Source organism: Macaca mulatta, chromosome 10, assembly GCF_049350105.2.
Source record: "Macaca mulatta isolate MMU2019108-1 chromosome 10, T2T-MMU8v2.0, whole genome shotgun sequence".
NCBI lineage: Eukaryota > Metazoa > Chordata > Mammalia > Primates > Cercopithecidae > Macaca > Macaca mulatta.
In genome coordinates, this window is record NC_133415.1 from 11,564,821 (window position 1) to 11,584,231 (window position 19,411).

The window sequence follows — 19,411 nt, forward strand, 5'->3', positions numbered from 1 at the left end:
GTGAGAGGCGCTGGCTGGACCCTCCTCTGGTGCTGAAATGCTATCCGGTAGAAACTAGGGCCCGTGGGGACACATGAGGAGGGACTCCCCCTGGCAGCACCAGAGGCTGAGGGAGGTTGAGCTCCCTTTCCCCCGCCCGTTCGTAACGTGGACAGTTTGGTTCTTTTCCTCTTTACCTGGCCGCTAACAGCCCTCATTCCTTGTGGGTTCCTTCTGAATGGAGGCATGCTGACGAGCACGGGAAGGACGCTTTGGCATCTCAGTACAAAATACCCTTCAGTAGCTTTAGCTAGAACAAAACACTGAGTTCCAGGGGTTCTGAAAGCTCTGCTTATACCACCTGCCTATGGGGTCAGCTCCTGCAGGCTGATGATGCCTGTCACCCCTTGGTCTCGTTCTCACTCTCTACCTGAGGGTTATGCGACACAGACACCAGACACAGCCTGGCCAAACAAGGACACTTTGTTTTATTACTGCTTTCTTGAGAAGTCTTTCAAGGCACAAAATCTCCACCAGAATCCAATCACGTACCTCTGTCTAACTAGAGCTGGTCCTCCCACATCATCAGACAACTGGATGAAGTTTGTGGGCTGTTTAAAGCATATGGTTTGTAAATATTGTAAAATCAAACATTACTTTTGGCTTTTATTTACTGCAGCATTTCACATTACCTAGCACCAAAATAGCTGAGGAGGTCTTCTCTGCCTTTGTTCTTTCTCCTGTTCTTTTTCTTATGCTTCTTTGCTCCCTGCCTTCCACAGCAGCGGTTTCTCTGCTCTGATTCTTCCTCTCCCCACTGCCTGGCCCTCCTCCTGCACCGTCTGCCCACCAACTCCACACCGCTCTCTTCCCTAGCCGCACTCACCCTCTCCCCTTCCTCCCCCTGTGCCTCTCACACTGCCCCTTGATACTCCTGGACGTCTTAGCTACCTTTCCCTGTCTCTGCTTTCACTTCCAAAAGCTGCAGGCACTCCTTCCTCAGGCTCGACTCCCCCCTGCCTCCACCAGGCTATTTTCTTTTCCCTCCCTATACCCACCACGAGTTCCTTTTTCCTCTTTCCTCTAAAGGAAACATGGGGATCAGAGAACTGTAGAATCAGAGTCACAAGGGACACTGCTTGTGCTACACTGGCAGTTACTTCTGAGTCAGAAAATCTTTCTTCTCCAATCACCTGCAATAATGGCTGCCCCCAACCCCGTCCCTCCTTAGAGCGAGAGAGGCTGGGGAAGAGAAAACTTCCAGGCTCCCTCACCAACACTTTCTCCCCTCTTGCCTGTCTCACCACACAGACACACAGATGCATGCGCACACATGTCCACACATACAGGAATGCACACATGCACACACAAGCACACATGTATACACATAGGAGTGCACACATATGTGCCTGCAAGCACACATGGGCACACCCGCGGGGTACACACCCACACCCACAAACTCCGAGTGCCCTTGGTGAAGAAAGGGTTTGCGCCTGGCCTCCTCTAAGGCCCTGAGCTTCCTCTCCAGTGTTTCCTTCGTCCCTGGCCAGGCTGACGTCTGCTGCGCACCTGCAGGGTGAGCACTTGGACACATGATTCTAGCTTGAGGGGATGGAGAGGGACAGCCATGGTGGGGTTCCTTACTCCAGGTGCAACTCTTGGGTGGCAGGAGGACAGCAATGGTCAGACTGAACAGGGAGCTCACATAAAAGCCAGCTTCCACCTGGGGTCATATTTAGTCAATCAATCCACAGTCAGTGCTCTTATTAAGTGGGCTTCTTTCCATGCCACTGGGCAAGGCATCTTCAAAACAAAATCAAGAGGGAAAATGAACACAGCCCTGAAGACACACTCTTGTAACCATAAAACAATGACTCTAACATTCAGCATTCTCAGCCAGAGCTTCTCCAAGCTCTTTATGGAGTCTAGGATGCTATTTCCTTCATAGCTGGGGAAGTAGAGGTTACACAGAGTAAGCTGCTTGGGGATCATGGAAAATCCCTCGATTTCCCAGGACTTGGCTCCTCACATTGGAACATTCATTTGAAAGACCCAAGGAATATTAATTTGAACAGAGATGGATGTCTCAGCTAGGTGTTGACTAGGAGGCCAGCCTCGCACAGGCAGAGTCTCTCCAACCCCGTCCTGCCTCCACATCCCTGCTCAGACTGGCTTGGCTGCCCGTGGCACTGAGCTGCACCTTAATTCCCAATGCAGCAGTGCCCACCCCTTGGAGAATAGGAGGAGAGCTGCCCTGCAAGCCCTCCAGGTGAGCGGGGCTTGCAGGTCAGCTAGAACGTGCCCCACCATGTTCAACCCCACCCTGTTGTTCTGTGTCCAATGCCGAGGTGCAGTCTCTGCTTAGCTGTTCTCCGTGAAAATTCCCAAGACAAGGAGGAAGCAGTGACAGCTGAAGGCCAGGACAAAGCTCCATTTCATCTCCCTGCCCCCCTCCCAACTCCCCCAGTGCCTTCCACACACTCCTGAGAGGAGCAGAAAAGCAAGTGTGAATATTCTTCTCCACCTGAGTTCCCTTTTGCATCAACTAATTACCAGCCCAATTGCCAATAAATTACTAGTATAAAATGTTGTGTGTGCACAGGCAGACACGGATAGATGTATGTATATATAGTCATGGAGTCCAGCCTTTTTTCCTTGCCCCCTTCCTTGTGGGCAGCTCCAGACAAAAAGCTTCTGTCCCCTGAAGGGTTCATCGGGTCATGGGTGCCACGTAGTTGGCAGGGAAGAGGCCCAGCTTGTTGTGCAGGCGGCCGGTCCACCAGGATGGGTTGGAGCTATCCAGGACTTCCACCACCTCCCCGCTGTGGAAACCCAGCTCGTCATCCTCCAGGGCCTCAAAGTCGTACAGTGCCCGGGCCCACCGCACTCGCTGTTGGGGGAAGCACAGAAGAGGCTCTGCTGAGCTGTGGGCTGGGCAGGCAGGGGAGGGTCTGCTGGCTCCTCCCACCACATCCAAGTCCTTTGAGAGCAACATTCCCTGAAGGCTGACCCCTCTGCAGCTTAAACAAATTTTTTTTGTAGACATGGGGGTCTCACTATGTTGCTCAGGCTGGTTTTGAACCTTTGGCCTCAAGCAATCCTCCTGCCTTGGCCTCCCAAGTAGCTGGAACTACAGGTGTGAGCCACCATGCCCGGCTATGCTGCTGCAATTTAAATCAGATACCTCTGCACAGGCCTGAGCAAGAAGTTCCCAGAATGCACCAGCGTCACTCTGGAGACCCAGGACTTTTACCAACAGATGTTACTGTCCAAAGCCCCAAGAGACTCCCTGAGAACCACTCTCTCCACATCAATAGGTGGTATTTTTATCTTCTTTGAGTGACAAACAGAATGGCAACATGCCCCAAACAATAGCCCTTGGTGTTAGGGCAATCAAGTCATGAGTCAAGATGGATCACAGGCCAGGCACGGTGGCTCACACCTGTAATCCCAGCACTTTGGGAGGCTGAGGTAGGAGGATTGCTTGAGCCCAGGAATTCCAGACCAGCCTGGGTAATATAGTGAGAGCTCATCGCTACAAATAATATACCTAGCTGCTTGGGAAGCTGAGGCAGGAGGATCGCTTGAGCCTAGGAGTTTGAATCTGCAGTGAGCCGTGATTGTGCCACTGCACTCAAACCTGGGAGTCAGAGTGAGACCCTGTCTCAAAAAACAAAGCAAAAAAGCAACGATAAAGGCAATGGTAAAGGACTATGATAAAGACGATAAAGAACCAGAACAGAGGACTATGAGAACAGGGAAGGCCTGGCAGGCACCAGACTGAGATCAACAGACTGGACGGTGCTGGCTCAGCCCCAGGCCTCCCCAAACATTCCATCCCCTCTCATTTGATCTGTGTGTGCGTTTTTTTTTTTTTGTTGTTGTTGTTGTTGTTGTTTGTTTTTTTGAGATGGAGTTTCTCTTTTGTTGCCCAAGATGAAGTACAATGGCACAATCTCGGCTCACTGCAACCTCCGCCTCCTGGGTTCAAGCGATTCTCCTGCCTCAGCCTCCTGAGTAGCTGGGATTACCGGCATCTGCCACCACGCCCGGCTAGTTTTTTGTATTTTTTGTAGACATGAGGTTTCACCATGTTGGCCAGGCTGGTCTCAAACTCCTGACCTCAGGTGATCCACCTGCCTCGGCCTCCCAAACTGTTGGGATTACAGGAGTGAGCCACCGTGCCCAGCCAGATCTGTGTGGTTTGAGTTTCTCCTGCCTCATCTTCTCCATTGAGCTCTGTTCCAGGGCCTTTCCCCAGGGATCCAAGAGGGATGGTTCTCATACCCCTGCTGCCTGGAGCTGCACTGGGTCTGTGTGTCTCCGATGCATAAGGGCTGCATTCATTTCACTGCCCAGGCTGGTGCCACAGTGCCCATCGTTTATGTCAAGGCTGCCTCCTCGGCGTTCCTAGAAACATACAACAGAAGACCGGTCATCCCGCTGCCAGGACATCACCCACCGGTTCCCTCACTGCCTTGCTCAGATGCCATCCACACAGCTGGTATATTCCAGGAATACTTACTGGTGATGACAATAAACCTTCCACGCTGAGGGGGAGGAGGACCTAAGGTCTAAAGGGACCTTAGATTCTGAAGGCAAAGAAGGCAAAGGTGAGTTTCATTTATTCAGTCAAGAAATATTTATCAGGCACCTACCACGTGTCCAGTAGCAGACACAAGGGAAATATAGCTGGAAAGAGAAGGTCTCGGCTTCATAGAGCTTCCATTTAGAGGGGGAACCATGGGCATTTAAGTGGTAAGTGAGCAGAGAGAAGAAATGTCTGTGTCTGCCCAGGAAATCAAGAAAGGCTTCACAGAGGAGGTGATGCTTGAATTCCAGCTTAGAGGAGGGGTAGGATTGCCCAGGGCGGGGCTCATCAGGCAGAGGGATCAGCATATAAAACACCACAAAGGCATGAGAGGAAACGCAGTGGACCATTCGGGTAACTAAGGTAGTGTGGGGTTGCTGGAATGTATGTTTGCATGGGAGTCGGGGGGAGGCAGCAGGGATGAGGCTGGGGAAATAGATTCTGGCAGCTCACAAAGGACTTTGTGTGCCCTGCTAAGGAATTCAGGAACGATGAACGTATTGTCCATCTCAGTAAACTGCCTGAAAACCCATCGGGAACAAGGGTGGGAGCGGATAAATAAGTAATAAACAAGGCTCTGTTGTGGGTATTAAGCCTTTTTTTCTTGTGGATCTCGACAGCCAGATGGGTTAAGGGGCATGAATAGATTTGGAAGTGTGCTGATAGGAAAATGAAGCAATTGTTCACTGAGTCCTCAGGGGAAGTGTGTGTGTGTGAGTGTGTGTGAGTGTATGTGTGTGTGTGTATGTGTATGTGTGTGTGTGTGTTCAGGCGGGAGTCATTTAATTCACAGAGATGTCTTTGCCAAGAGCAGTTTCCCTATTTCTGCCATTTGGGGGGGGTCCAGGGTCTTCATCATGAACTCTCTGAGACCTAAAGAGGCTGGGCCAGGCTTGGAGGGGAGGCAGGTTCTCCTTTCCGCCGTATTGCGCCCACTGCCTTCTTTCCAGATACCTGGTGGAAATGGTGGTGCTGCAGATACCGCTGCTGTGGGGGCTGCTGCAGCTGCTGGGGCGCTGGGGCGTACTGCGGAGGCTGTAGCTGGTGCTGGTGCTGCTGCAGGGGAAGGGCTGGGGGGTGATCCGACAGCTTCCGGTTCATCGAAGGCCGGATTTCTTCTCCCACAGCCCCACTGAGGTGTGGGCCTCCCTGGGACCTCCGGTCCAGGCTGTTGCCCCGGTGACCCTGGGAGAGAGAAGAGAGATGCTGCAGATGCGCCGTCCTCTCTGATCTTCGGGCCCTACCCCACCCTCGGGCAGTTGTTCCCGGACCCTGCTCATTCTGGCTCCAAGAAATAGCTGGTAGGTGGGGGCAGCTGAAAGAGAATTGATACTTCAGACCTTCACATTTTCCAAAGTGGCCTCTGTATTCTCAGATCCTCCCAGTTTTAGGAGTTCAGGTCTCTGGTTCACAGACTAACACTTTCCGCCTGGTAGCCATTTAATCCATTTCCAAGGCGCTTGTTTTTTCTCTGTGTAATCAAGCTGAAATATTCCACTTTACTGATACAATGCCGCCCCTTCTTATCACATGTTGCCACACCGCTGGACATCCTACCCTCCAGATGAGCTCCACTGTTGACTTTGCGTGATTTTGAACTGTCATTTATGGCCTGGTGATAGAGACCTAAACAGCAACATTCTTGCAATGCCATGGGAACCAGGCCTGCCGCTGGGGAAGAAGTAAGGCCTTTTCCCTAATGTTAAAACAACCTTACGAATCAGAAATACCATATTGTTATTTTCATTTAACAAACAATTACGTAGGACCCTGGGCGTAGCATATACCAGGCACTGTTCTAAGCGCTTTACAAATACCAACTCATTTAATCCCATTTAATGCAATTTTATATTGCTTCTCTTATCTCTGAATGCACATCCTAGTGAGTTAATACCTCTGTTCGTTTCCTGGTTAGAGTGATTCACAAGGTCTTGGCTAGCCTTTGTTTTCCTTTCTCAACTTCTGTGTGCATTTGGTGGGAACTTCTTTTCTCCTTTGGCAGTAACTTCTCAGGCTTAAAAGCAACTACGGACTTGAAAAAGGAGGATTTTCTTGACTTCCCCAAAGCACACATTGCTTTCACAGTCTCAATACCTTTTCAAATAACCTGTCCCTAGGATTTCAGCTATTCTAGTGAATGCTTCTTCCTATGATACCTGTCTCTTATAACCATGTTATTTCCTTTGAAAAATAGTTTATAAATTGGTGTGTGTGTGTGTGTGTGTGTGTGTATGTGAGAGAGAGAGTGTGTGTGTGTATGTGTGCATTTACTCATGGGAGGCAAGTTAACATTTTCTTAGTGCTTAATATGGACCAGACTCTGATAGTGCTTAGTGTAGTAACTCATTTACTCCTCACAACGGCCCAGTGAGGGAGGCTTTATTGTTCTCTCCATTCTACTGATGAGAAAACTGATACTCAGAAGGTTTCTTAACTTGGCTAGGGAATACAGGTAGCTAAGTGATTAAAGCAGGATCTCATACCAGGTCTGTCTGACGCATTTCCTTTTAAAGCAATACTCTGTATTCCAAACAGTTCCAACAGCAATAATTCCAAGTGCAGTTTTCTCCTCCCATGTCCTCCCCACCCCCAATCCCATCATAAAACTCCAACTGCTGAATTAATTCCTGACCTCTAGGCTGTTCCCTAATGTCCCCGTCTGTAGCACCCCCAACTCCTTCATCTTGGGCAACTCTTGAGCTAGGTTGAAAACTTTGGTGTAGCAATGTCTATGAATAACAAACAAACAGCACCTGTGGTAAGAACTGATGCTTCTTGAGTGCAGTGTGACGAGGAATGACATGAAGCATGGGATACATTATCTTCTCCAACCTTCACAGCCATCCTGGGAGGTAGATATTACCATTATCCCTACTTTATGGATGAGGAAACTGAGGCTCAGAGAACTTTCCAAAGTCACACAACTAGGAAGTATTAAGTTGAGATCTGACCTCAGAGCTCTGAGCCCTGTCTTTCAGTACACTCAGAGGATATACCCATCCTATGCATTTTTCCTTGCGGTTCCCGTGAGAACTTGGGCTGCCTAAAATCTCTAGATTGGGGTCGATCGGACCTGGAGCATACCTGGTCTTCTCGGGTTCTGTCTCTAAGGAAGATCTGCTTCTGTCTGGAGATGGAATTTGTCCTGTAGTAGTCCACCAGCTTGTTTAGGGATGGAAACTTCTCAGTCCACAGAAAGTAATTACCCTTGTTGTCTCGCATGACCTTGAAGTGTTGAACGTCATCCTCATGCCTGGAGATCAAGGCAAAACGAAATTGTATGTTACACAGTGATAATGTCACCACCTCCAGGCTGCTCGCATCTGGGATGGTGGAGTTCTCTTTCGGCAGGAGATGTAGATATGGATGACTCACTCATCACTAGGCAGGTGGGCCAGCCAGTCAGGCTTCGGCAGGAGCTTTCTAGGATGGACCACTTAGGATACAGGCTATGCTAGAGGGGATTTACATCAGCAGAAGGTAATCAGATGAGCTAAAATTTGTCTTGGACACTGGAACTAGCCTTTTACAAGAAAAGCATGTTCCAAGTGCCTTAACGACTAAGAGATCAAAGACCTTTTCACAATGTTTATTTGCAAGATGTCAATGGGGTTATTTCAAGCTCCTATTATCTTCCTGTTACCAGAAATACTTTGGACCATCTCCTAATTTAAGCCCATAAGCTAGCACTGGCAGGTAAGAAGCTGCTCTCTTTCCTAAGAAATATGTCACATTTTTTCTCCATGTAATAAGGATCATCTTGGTTTATGTTTTGCATAAATAAGGTTACAAAGTGTTTTCAGCTTTTGGCGAAATAGCTTTGTATGAAATATAGAGTTTTTAAAATTTTTTTTGAAATGGAGTCTCACTCTGTTGCCTAGGCTGAAGCGCAGTGGTGCGATCTCTGTTCACTGCAACCTCTGCCTCCCAGGTTCAAGCGATTCTCCTGTCTCGGCCTCCTGAGTAGCTGGGATTACAGGCACCTACCATCACACCCGGCTAGCTTTTTTGTATTTCTAGTAAAGATGGGGTTTCACCATGTTGGTCAGGCTGGTCTTGAAGTCCAGACCTCTGGTGATCCACCCGCCTCGGCCTCCCAAAGTGCTGGGATTACAGGCGTGAGGCACTGTTCCCGGCAAAATGATAGAGTTTTAATTGGCAAGGATCTTGGAGATTGTTTAGCCTTACTTCTCCATTTTACAGATGAGAACACTGAGGTTCAGAGAGGTTCAGGGGGTTGGCCAAGGTCACTGCTGAGTGGCAGGACTGAGGCCAGAACCCTGAGCCTCTGACTCCAGTCTAGTGAGCTTGCCTGTCACGCCACGTAAACATGATAACTTCTTTTAGATCAGCACCTTCTGATGCCAGTCTGGACTCACAAATGATGGGATACATTCAAACCAGGGCTAGAGAAAATGGATTTTATCCATCTAGGAAGGGTGGACTGAGCCTTTACCATTAGATCCAGTTTTACTTCATTGCCAAGTCATTCTCTTTTGGATGTAAAGTTTATTTTCAAACGACATACATTTATATCTAAAAATAAACCAGCACTAGTGATGCCAATTGCCTGATGTAAAAGAAAGGTCAAGAATTTTAAAGGGTCTTGGAGAGTAAAGATACCTCTGAGAGTAAGTGGAGGTTTCTTAGGGATGGATTTAGGGATCTGTGTTAAGAAGGACATGGAAATTCTGAGCCTCAGTCTCATCTTACATGCTGAGATTTGCTCATAGCTGAGTGAAGCCAAAGGTTGTGCAAGTGGCCTCTTGCTTGACTGATTTGGGGTGGTAATCAACATATTGCAATCACTGTGTGGTCTTCCCCTCGGTTTTGGCCACCAACAGATACTTTCTTCCTTCTAAGACAACATGGATCAAATCAAAGTCATTACCCTTCACATTCGGGTGAGGAGGAGGAGGAAATATTCTTATGATATTATAATTTTTCATCCACCACCTCAAAGAACTCAGAGTGTGAAACACTAACCCTTTTACTCTCATAAGCTGTAAGGATGGATGTGAGGGTTGCTGCTGGTCATCTGGGTCTACAAGGAGAGGATGGCCTGACTATTGTCCCAAGCCTGAAGTGGAACAAAGGAAAGGATGCGACTCAGGATGCTGGACTCCAAAATCTGGTGTTTTAGGCCCTTAACAAATGCTGAATGATAGAACTACAATTAACTCTTAATTATTTGTGCCCATGACAGATGTAAAAATAATTAACAATGATTTTGCTTTGGAAAATATTATACTGCATTTCTACAGAAGATGTGATAATGATTACGGTAATTGTCACCATAACTAGAAGCTTCATTGCCTCAATATCAGGGGAAGACTTTGGTAGAAGTCAAGGCTGACTGTTTTGTAGAATTCACTTTAATAAAACAAATATAAACCATAGTTCTGGGTCCGGGCACAGTGGGTCACGCCTATAATCCTAGCACTTTGGGAGGCTGAGGCGGGCAGATCACATGAGGCCAGGAGTTCAAGGCCAGCTTGGCCAACATGACGAAACCTCGTCTCTACTAAAAACAACCACACACACACAAATTAGCCAGGCGTGGTGGTGCGAACCTGTGGTCCCAGCTACTCGGGAGGCCAAGGCATGAGAATTGCTGTGAACCTGGGAGGCGGAGGTTGCAAGGAGCCAGGATCGTGCCACTGCACTCCAGCCTGGGTGACAAAGCGAGAGTCTGTCTCAAAAAACCAACAAAACCACAAAAACCATAGTTTCTAGCTGAAAAAGCCAGAGTCATCTTCAGGCAAACCAAAGGCCCAAGAGATACCCCTCAGTCTAACAAACTACTTGGTCAAGTTTATGATGGGGTAGAGAGGGGAGGCTTAAGAAATAGATTTGACTTGTAATATATATACATACATGTTAAATATAATATACGTAAAATTGTTTTTTCTAATTATATATGTATATAATATATGTAAATAATCTTTTTCTTTTGAGACAGGGTCTTGCTCTGTCACCCAGGCTAGAGTGCAGTGGCACAACCTTGGCTCACCACAGCCTCAACCTCCCAGGCCCCAACAATCCCTTCACCTCAGCCTTCCAAGTAGTTGGGACCACAGGCATGTGCCACCACACTGGGTTAATTTTTTATTTTTAGTAGAGATGAGGTCTTGTTATGTTGCCCTGGCTGGTCTCCAACTCGTTGGCTCAAGCAATCCTCCCACCTCAGCCTCCCAAAGTGCTGGGATTACAGGCATGAGCCACAGCGCCCAACCTGGACTTGTAATATACGTTAATGGAGCAAAATTTCGTTAATTAAGACCTAACAAGATTAGAATTTGTGATACATCAATATTGGCCTGAACTAAAGTTTACCATTCTCCAAGCTATGAAAATAAAGTTTTTCTTGAGGAAAATTAAGAGTTTAAGCAAGATTGCAAGGGCAATGCTAAAGAGACCACTTTAAAGGTATGCAGGCATACAAATTGTTGACTTGTTATTTTTAAGTCCTTCCTACCTATCCTTTCAAATATCCATTCTTTCTAAATAGCAAAGTGGCCACAGTTTATTACTTGAGATTGGATTTCTGTCCTTAAAACAAAGCCACATGCCTTTCAAAATATATTGAATCAACCAGATCGGTATTTCCTGTCAATAACCTGACAGTAACGTTTTACTGTACTTCTCCTGATCTGCTAACAGCATTATATTCTTGCAGTTTCACATGTGGTCAAGTCTGATACGTGACTTGCGATCCCCAACATGCTGACCACACACAGTGTTCCGAATTGGGCTTCTGAGTTTGGGGCTGTGTAATGTCTACACATGGACTGAGTCACTTCCTATGGGGTGCTGCACCTTAGTGAGATTTCGCTGTTACAGTCCTCCCCCACTCCTGGCCCTCCTCGGCTCTGTTCTCTTGTTTTCGGTTTTGTTGTACTGTACTGTGTTGAAGTAGCCTTTCTTTTTGTTCAGCTGCCTACAACTATATATGTATTTGTTGGGGCTCAGAAAATGACACCCCTTGGCATGCTGAGTGCTTTGAACCAAAGGAGATTGGAAGGCTTCACAAGTAGCCTTGGAAGCAAAGTCTTCCTTTGGCCTTTTCCTGACCTCTGGTCTCCCGCTCCTCTTTCTCCCCGTGCGTGAGTCATAGAAATTAGAATTCCTCTTCCCCACAGTGGGTCAGAGAGACTAGAAGGGTCACTATTAGGGAGGCCAAGGCAGGAGGATTGCTTAAAGCCAGGAGTTTGAGATCAGCCCAGGCAACATAGTAAGACCCAGTCTCTACAAAAAAAATAAGTTAAAAAAATAATATTAGCCAGGTGTGGTGGTGTGCACCAGTATCCCCAGCTACTCGAGAGGCTGAGGTGGGAAGATGGCTTGAGCCTGGGACACAGAGGCTGTGGTAAGCAATGATTGCGTCACTGCACTCCAGCCTGGGCAACAGATCAAGACCCTGTCCCCCCATCCCCCCAAAAAAAAGAAAAAGAAAAAGAAAACAAAACTTGGGACAGGCCTTGTTCAATTTCCCACCTCAGTCTGTTACCTTAGATCAAACCCCCTTTGCCCAATCCCATTTCGACAGGGCTGTCTATCCTTTGTCGAACCTAAGCATAAAAATATACGGCTTTCCCTGGGTTTTGAGTCTTCATTTCTGAAGGCTTCTGTGTCACATGAGTTTTTGATTAAACAAATGTGTCCACTCTCCTCGTTAACCTGTCTTGTAGGAGTGTCAGCTGTGACTCTTCTGATGGGCGAAGAAAGGTGCCACACCTTTTCCGCCCCTGTACATCCTACAGCAATGACTTGAGATTTCTATTTTTCCCTGACTCTTCTTCAGATATGCATCAATCATAAAAGAAAAGGTTAAGATTTAAACCCCCAGATGGATCTGGACAAGTGGGAGTTCTCCTCCTCCTACCCCTTCTTCCTTCCACAAATACTCACTGAGTGTCTCTATTTTGTGCAAGACACTGTTAAAGGCATAAAGATGAAGTAGAGGAAAATCCTGCCCTTTCAGAAGCACCTGGGCTAGAAGGGGAGGCAGATGGGCATAGAAATAATTTTGAATACACACCAGTGTGCTAAGGAGTGGTGTGCGTGTGTTCTGGGGAGGCACTGGGAACAGCAGGTTGTGAAGCTGCTGCCATGCTTGGCCCCTAGGCCACCATGCTTCTGACCATTGGGTCATATTCCAGAGGTCCCTTCATGGCTTCGGCATTCTGGGAGGTTAACAGGCTGAGAAGGGTCAAGGCGGTGTCAGGAATGGTCAGTACCTGACAGAGATGGAGAAGTCCCCTGGGGAGCTCTGGCTGGCCCGGATGATGAAGAAACCAACCTCCTTGCCCATCAGTAAGTTCTCTGCCTGGTGTCGAGAGAGGCCTTCGTGAAACCATCTGTGGGGCGAGATCAAACAAGAGGATCAGGATGAGACACAGGAGTGACAGGAGGGAGACGTGAAGAAGAGGTGACCCAGAGGAAAAGAGGCTGGGGACTCTGTACAATAGGGAGCAGAGAGAGACCAAAGAGGGGCCAGGGGCTGTTTGAAATCAAACCAGTGCTCCGGGCAGCTTTCAGGAAAGGCGAGGGAGCGTTCCCCTTGACTCACCCTCTTTGTTCCTTCTCTCCAGGAGAAGTCTCTCTCCAGCCTGGGAAACAATCATGGAAATGTGTCGCTGCACCAAAATGGGGCAGTGTGGGAGTGACTCACTGCAGGAAGCAGCCGCCTGCCGGCAGCTGTGGAAGAGATAGACCGGAGCTGCGGGGACAGAGGATGCACCGGGGAGGGAAGGGAAGGCTTCAGGCACTGGGGCCAACCAGGTGCAGCTGGCTGAACAGGGCCTGGGGTGCTCATGCCTGCACTGAGGCCTCAGTGGCCTAGAGGCTCCTTCCTGGGCATTAAAGGAGAGTTACAGCCCAGGGTGTCATATTACCTAGGTGGGCATGGAGCACAAGGGGGCTTTGCTCAGTGTGCCTAGCAGAGGCTGCAGTGTTTCTAGGGAGTCCAGTGTACACACTTGGAAATGAGCGAGGTGGCAGCAGCCAGAGAGCGGTGTCTATACAACCAGATCCTGGGCCTGCCCCAAAAATCCAGGCTGGGAAATAATCTTTACTGTGGAAAAGAAGAAACAGGAGAAACCGCTCTATCAGCAGAACGGTCAGGGTGGCAGCCCCTGGAGGTACAGCTGCACACAGCGTGGCATGTATGAAATAGGTCAAACACTTACACAGGGCCAGGCAAGCTGTGGCTGCAGCCTCAAGGCAGGAGGCTAGAGACCTCTCTCGACCACAGACAAGCAAAATGAGTGTCTACAATCACTCAGCGGCCAAAGGTGGGACTGTGTCACATTGCTTCAAGGTGGCTGCTCTAATTGCTGCCACCAGAAGGTTCATATGCATGTTCCTTGAAGATAAAAGCCGGTTAGGCCTTGGCTTTGGATTCCTTTGTGAGCAATTCTCTGTGCTTTCTAGAATTTGGGAACCTGAGACAAGGGTAGCAGGAAGGAGGTACTTATTGGAGACTGAGTCCCCCTCCGGGACTGAGGGGGAAGGTTGGCTGTGCTCTGAGGGGGCTGAAAGCAGCAGTTTCTGGTGACCTGGAAATTCTGCCTGAGTATTTGCCACACAATTCTACAGGGCTAAACAAGAGACTACCACACATACCACTGCCATGTGTGGGAAATGTAACGGGGATGGGAAAAGGAATAGGGTATGCACCACAGCAGCCGTATCGCAAAGGAAATATTTTAGAAGTGAAGGGGATTTAGGAAATACACATTTGTCCTCCGACTGCAATCTGATGGGGGCTTCTTTCAAGATTTGTAAAAATTACCACACACTGCATATTAGACATGAGTGGTTATGGTTTCAATATTACATATTCATTCATTCATTCAAAAGCTTTACTGAACATCTAGTATTGTGCTGGGCCCCCTCCTGCACACTGAGGACATGGTAGTGGGCAGAACAGACACCTACCCCTGCCCTCAGGGAGCTTACGTTCTAGTCGAGGGGGACACAAACAAAAGAACAAAATAATTAAGACCTGCAGTGTGCCAGATGATGGTAAGTGCTGTAGAGAATATGAAAACAGATTTTTTTTTCTGTTTCAGAGATGGGGCGCTGCGGGTGGGAGATTAATATAAGGTATGGTGATGAGAAAGAGCTCACTGAAAAGGAAACATTCTAAACCTGTAGGGGACTGGGGTGTGGGAGGAACCAACACAACAGACTGAGGAGGAGAAGCCAGGGCAGTGGGAGGACAAACGGAGGAAGGATGTTCTGGAGCCAAAATGAAGAAGGTGTTCCAGTGGGAGGGGGATCCCCAGGGCAGGTCAGGCTGAGATGACCCCTGGGAGCTGCAGCCCATGGCGTGCCTGGCGGGAAAGGTCAGGAGATGAGGAGTTGGAAGCAGCAAATATACACACTCCTTTTGAAGAGATGGAGTGGCAACTGCAAGGGGATTTGATATTAAGCGTTTTCTTGTTTTATTTGTTTATTATTATTTAATTTTTTTTTTTTCTTTGAAACAGAGTCTCTCTCTGCTGCCCAGACTGGAGTGCAGTGATGTAATCACAGCCCACCACAGCCTTGAACTCCCAGGCTCAAGCGATCCTTCTGCCTCAGCCTCCCAAGCAGCTGGGACTACAGGTGCATGCCACCACGCCCAGCTAATTTAAAACATTTTTTTGTAGAGATGGGTCTCGCTATGTTGCCCAGGCTGGTCTCAAACTCCTAGCCTCAAGTGATCCTCCTCCCTCAGCCTCTAAAAGGTCTGGGACTACAGGAATCAGCCACCACAAAACCCACCTGGCCTCTGGGTTCGGTTTTGTTTGTTTGTTTGTGTTTTGGTACGTTGAAAGAAATTGCAGCATGTGTGTTTGCTGACAGGAATGATCAAGCAGAGAGGGAAAGGAGGTTGATGTGGGAGAGAGAGAGAGAGAATTTCTGCTAGAAGCAGCGACAGTTCCTTCCAGCCAGCTGCAGGAAAGGCCGACTGTTTGAGCACATTTGTGGGAGGCAGGTGGATGTGGTAGGGGTGGGGTGGGGGGTGAGGAATCTGGGAGCTTCACTTCTGGTGGCTTTCATTGTTCCAGAGAACCTGGAATCAAGGTCACAGGCTGAGAGTGATGCAGGGAGGGGCTGGAGGTTTGAGGAGCAGGTGGGGTATGCAGAGGTCACCGAGCAGATTCCTGGGCAGCATCAAGGGCCCTGTCAAGGTCAGTGGTCATTCTCTTGGTTTGGTGGTCAGTTCAGGTTCACCATGAGTGTTGCTCCTGCACCTCGCTGGAGTCACCAATACTACTGTGGTTTTCTAACAAACTTTTGCTCTTTGAGCTAGACCCTGGTTCTGAGGCAAGATTAGATTTCTATCTAACCCTTGTGGTCAATTCTTGAGACAAACGAAGCCCAATCTCAATTTTGCATTTCCTCTTTAGGAAGAGAACTTCCCCTTCCCCCACTGACTTCTCTCACTGGGGTGAGCACGCTTTACTGAAGGCAGGGAGTGTCTGTCTGTCCACCCACCCAGTGAAGGCTGAGAGCCTGGTGAGGATGGTTAGGATTGGGAGGTCACAGAGAAGTGCTTAGGAGAGCAGCTCTCAAAGTGGGGTGGCCAATAGCGCCCCCTTTGGAATTCTAGGGAACCTTGTGATTGAAATCACTATAGGTAATTTGAGTTTACAAACTCATTTTATAAAAACTTAAAATAGGCCAGGCGCAGTGGCTCATACCTGTAATCCCAGCACTTTGGGAGGCCAATGCAGGTGGATCACCTGAGTTCAAGAGTTTGAGATCAGCTTGTCCATCATGGTGAAACCCCGTTTCTACTAAAAATACAAAAGTTAGCCAAGTGTGGTGACATGCGCCTGTAATTCCAGCTACTAGGGAGGCTGAGACAGGAGAATTGCAATGAGCTGAGATACACTCTAGCCTGTGCAACAGAGCAAGACTCCGTCTCAAAACAAACAAAACAAACAAACAAACAAACCAAAAAACCTCCAAAACTTAAAATAGGCTGGGCACAGTGGCTCATGCCTGTAATCCCAGCACTTTGGGAGGCTGAGGCAGCAGATCACGTGAGGTCAGGAGTTGGGGACCAGCCTGGCCAACATGGTGAAACCCTGTCTCTACTAAAAACAGAAAAACTAGCCCGGCGTGGTGGCATGTGCCTGTAATTCCAGCAACTCGGGAGGCTGAGGTGAGAGGATGGTTGAGCCCAGGAGTTTTAGGCTGCAGTGAGTGGTGATGGAGTCACCACACTCCAGCCTGGGTGACAGAGTGAGACCCTGACTCACAAAAAAAACTAAAAAAAAAAAAAGGAAAGAAATACTTAAAATAGCAATACACACACATGGTGTAAACATCAAAAGGGAATGAAATGAAATGCAAAGTCTCCCGCCTGCCCTGGCCTTCAGCTGCATGCTCTGGCGTCTCTCTGGAGAGATCTCCAGAGTCAGCCATTTTTGACAATGTCCTGGGTTCCCATGGACAATTGTAGTGATTGCTGGGAAAGTCAGAGGAGTGTGTGGGGGTAGGCCCATCTCAGCAGGCTGTGAATACTTACTCGGGAAACTGGATGTCTATGAAATTCTTGGGCACATATCCTTCCTGGCTCCCAAGCTCCGCCTTAAACCACTCCTCTTGGTTACTCAAAATCTACATGGAAGAAAAGGAAAGACAAAGACATTGGAGGGAGGACACCAAAAAACAAGAGAAAGGGGCTGTAGGGCAAAGAAGGACCTTTTGGACTTAGAGGGAAAATATGTTAATAAGTTGAAAGAACTGAACAGCTGTTCTAGGATTTACCCCAGGCCTGTAGAGGAGCCGTGGGTTTGCCTTTGGAGTCAGCTTCTCCTCATCCCGAGTTATTTCTGTCCACTTGTGCTGTCCACTTATGTCACCCCACTGTGGCTTGGCCTCCCAGATTCAGCACTCAGGGACTTCCCTGAATCCCTTCTTCTATTTTGGAAATTCATTTGTCCCAGGTAGCACCTTAAGTTCCTCATCTGAGCAGATGGTGGGAAGCCAAGAGTGGCTACTCCATAGTTTTTTGGTTTTTTTTTTCTCTTCCAGGTAACCAGGAAACTTTTCTGTTTGTTTGTTTGTTTTTTGTTTTTTTGAGATGGAGTCTTGCTCTGTTGCCAGGCTGGGGTGCAGTGGTGCGATCTCAGCTCACTGCAACCTCTACCTCCTGGGTCCAAGTGATCCTCCTGCCTCAGCCTCCCAAGTACCTGGGATTACAGGCATGCACCACCACGTCTGGCTAACTGTTCGTATTTTTAGTAGAGACGAGTTCCACCATGTTGGCCAGGATTGTCTTGATCTTTTGACCTAGTGATCCACCTGCCTTGACCTCCCAAAGTGCTGGGATTACAGGTATGAACCACCAGGCCTGGCCCAGGAAACTTTCAAAAATTTAATTTTTGTTTTTTAAACAGGCAGATTAAAACTTAAACATCCCAGTGGGGCCAGCTTTGGAAACAGTAACTCTTTGTGTTCACATGCTGTGTATTTCACAGATAGTTTGGCTGGAACTCAAGATACTGGGGATGCCTTTTCTAAACTTGCTTTTAGAGCCAGATCCCAAGCAAAACCAAAAGTTCTGTCTTGTTACTCTGTGGCCTCACTTTGACTGTGACCCCACATGTTATTGTCTACCTTGGTTAGTCATATTACTCACCAGACTTGACTGTATGTGGCTTCTGGTTTCTCAAAAAATGAGATTCACCATTAAAAGACAAATATTTGGCACTGCCACTGAGAATGTTTTGAAAGTCTGAGGCCAGGCGTGGTGGCTCACACCTGTAATCCCAGCACTTTGAGAGGCCGAGGAGCATAGATCAGTTGAGGCCAGGAGTTCAAGACCAGCCTGTCCGTCATGGTGGAACGCCGTCTCTACTAAAAATACTAAAAGTAGCCGGGCCTGGTGGCACATGCCTGTAATCCCAGCTACTTGGGAGGCTGACACAGGAGAATTGCTTGAACCCAGGAGGCGAGGTTGCAGTGAACCGTGATCTTGCCACTGCAATCCAGCCTGGGAAACAGAGTAAGACTCTCTCTTAAAAAACAAATCTTTTTTTAAGTCTATGATATAGACTAGAACAATAATTCTAAATAAGGATAGCAGAGCAAAAGATGGAAAGAACCCTGATAATGCACTGAACCACTGAATTAGATGATACCCAGGAGCCTTCCTACTTCTGGACTTTGAGAAATTACAAGTCTTTGTTATTGTTTAAGCCATTTTTAGTTTATGTTTCTTGTTCCTGAAAATATCTTAACTGATAGAAGTACGATGATAAAGAAGAAAGCAGAAATAGATAGAAAAGGCATTCATATGTGGAGCAGAGACCACTTGCCTCAGCGATGAAAGGAGTTACTGAGGCCAAGTCAGATGGCAATGGAACTTCCTCCTTCAGCTCTGAGGAGGTGTGGTGCATTCTGGGAATGAAATGCCTCCAGGTGGCTGGAATGTAGACTGTGAATATCTTGAAATGTAGGGGCAGCCCTTAAAGGATTTTGAGCAGGGAAATAACAGTGAGAATTAGAGTTCAGAAAGAGCTCTCGCTGGGTGTGATGGCTCATGCCTGTAATGCCAGCACTTTAGGAGGCCCAAGCGGGACGATTGCTTGAGCCCAGGAGTTTGAGACCAGCCTGGGCAACAAAGCGAGACCTTGTCTCTATGAATATAAAAATAAAACCTAGCAAGGCGTGGTGGAAGTGCATCTGTAGTCCTAGCTACTCAGGAGGCTGAAGCGGGAGGAGCGCGTGAGCCCAGGAGTTAAAGGCTATAGTGAGCTCTGATTGCACCATTGTACTACAGCCTGGACAACAGAGACAGGCTCTGTCTCTAATTCAGAGAGAGAGAGACAGAGA

At 48.0% G+C, this 19,411-nt stretch overlaps 1 protein-coding gene across 10 annotated transcripts in view; it reads right to left on the reverse strand.

Annotated features, from left to right (window-relative positions):
* Positions 1–444: 444 nt before the first annotated feature.
* GRAP2 (GRB2 related adaptor protein 2) overlaps positions 445–19,411 on the reverse strand; it is a 71,415-nt gene continuing 52,448 nt past the window's right edge. For 3 of the 10 annotated variants that reach the window (XM_015150334.3, XM_015150331.3, XM_028827274.2), the window contains 6 exons: positions 17,100–17,191; positions 12,811–12,930; positions 7,655–7,823; positions 5,525–5,755; positions 4,267–4,389; positions 445–2,869 (listed from right to left, as the gene is read on the reverse strand). In XM_015150334.3, the coding sequence (XP_015005820.1) occupies positions 2,690–2,869; positions 4,267–4,389; positions 5,525–5,755; positions 7,655–7,823; positions 12,811–12,930; positions 17,100–17,191 (915 nt within the window). In that variant the 3' untranslated portion in view covers positions 445–2,689. 10 annotated transcript variants of the gene reach the window in all.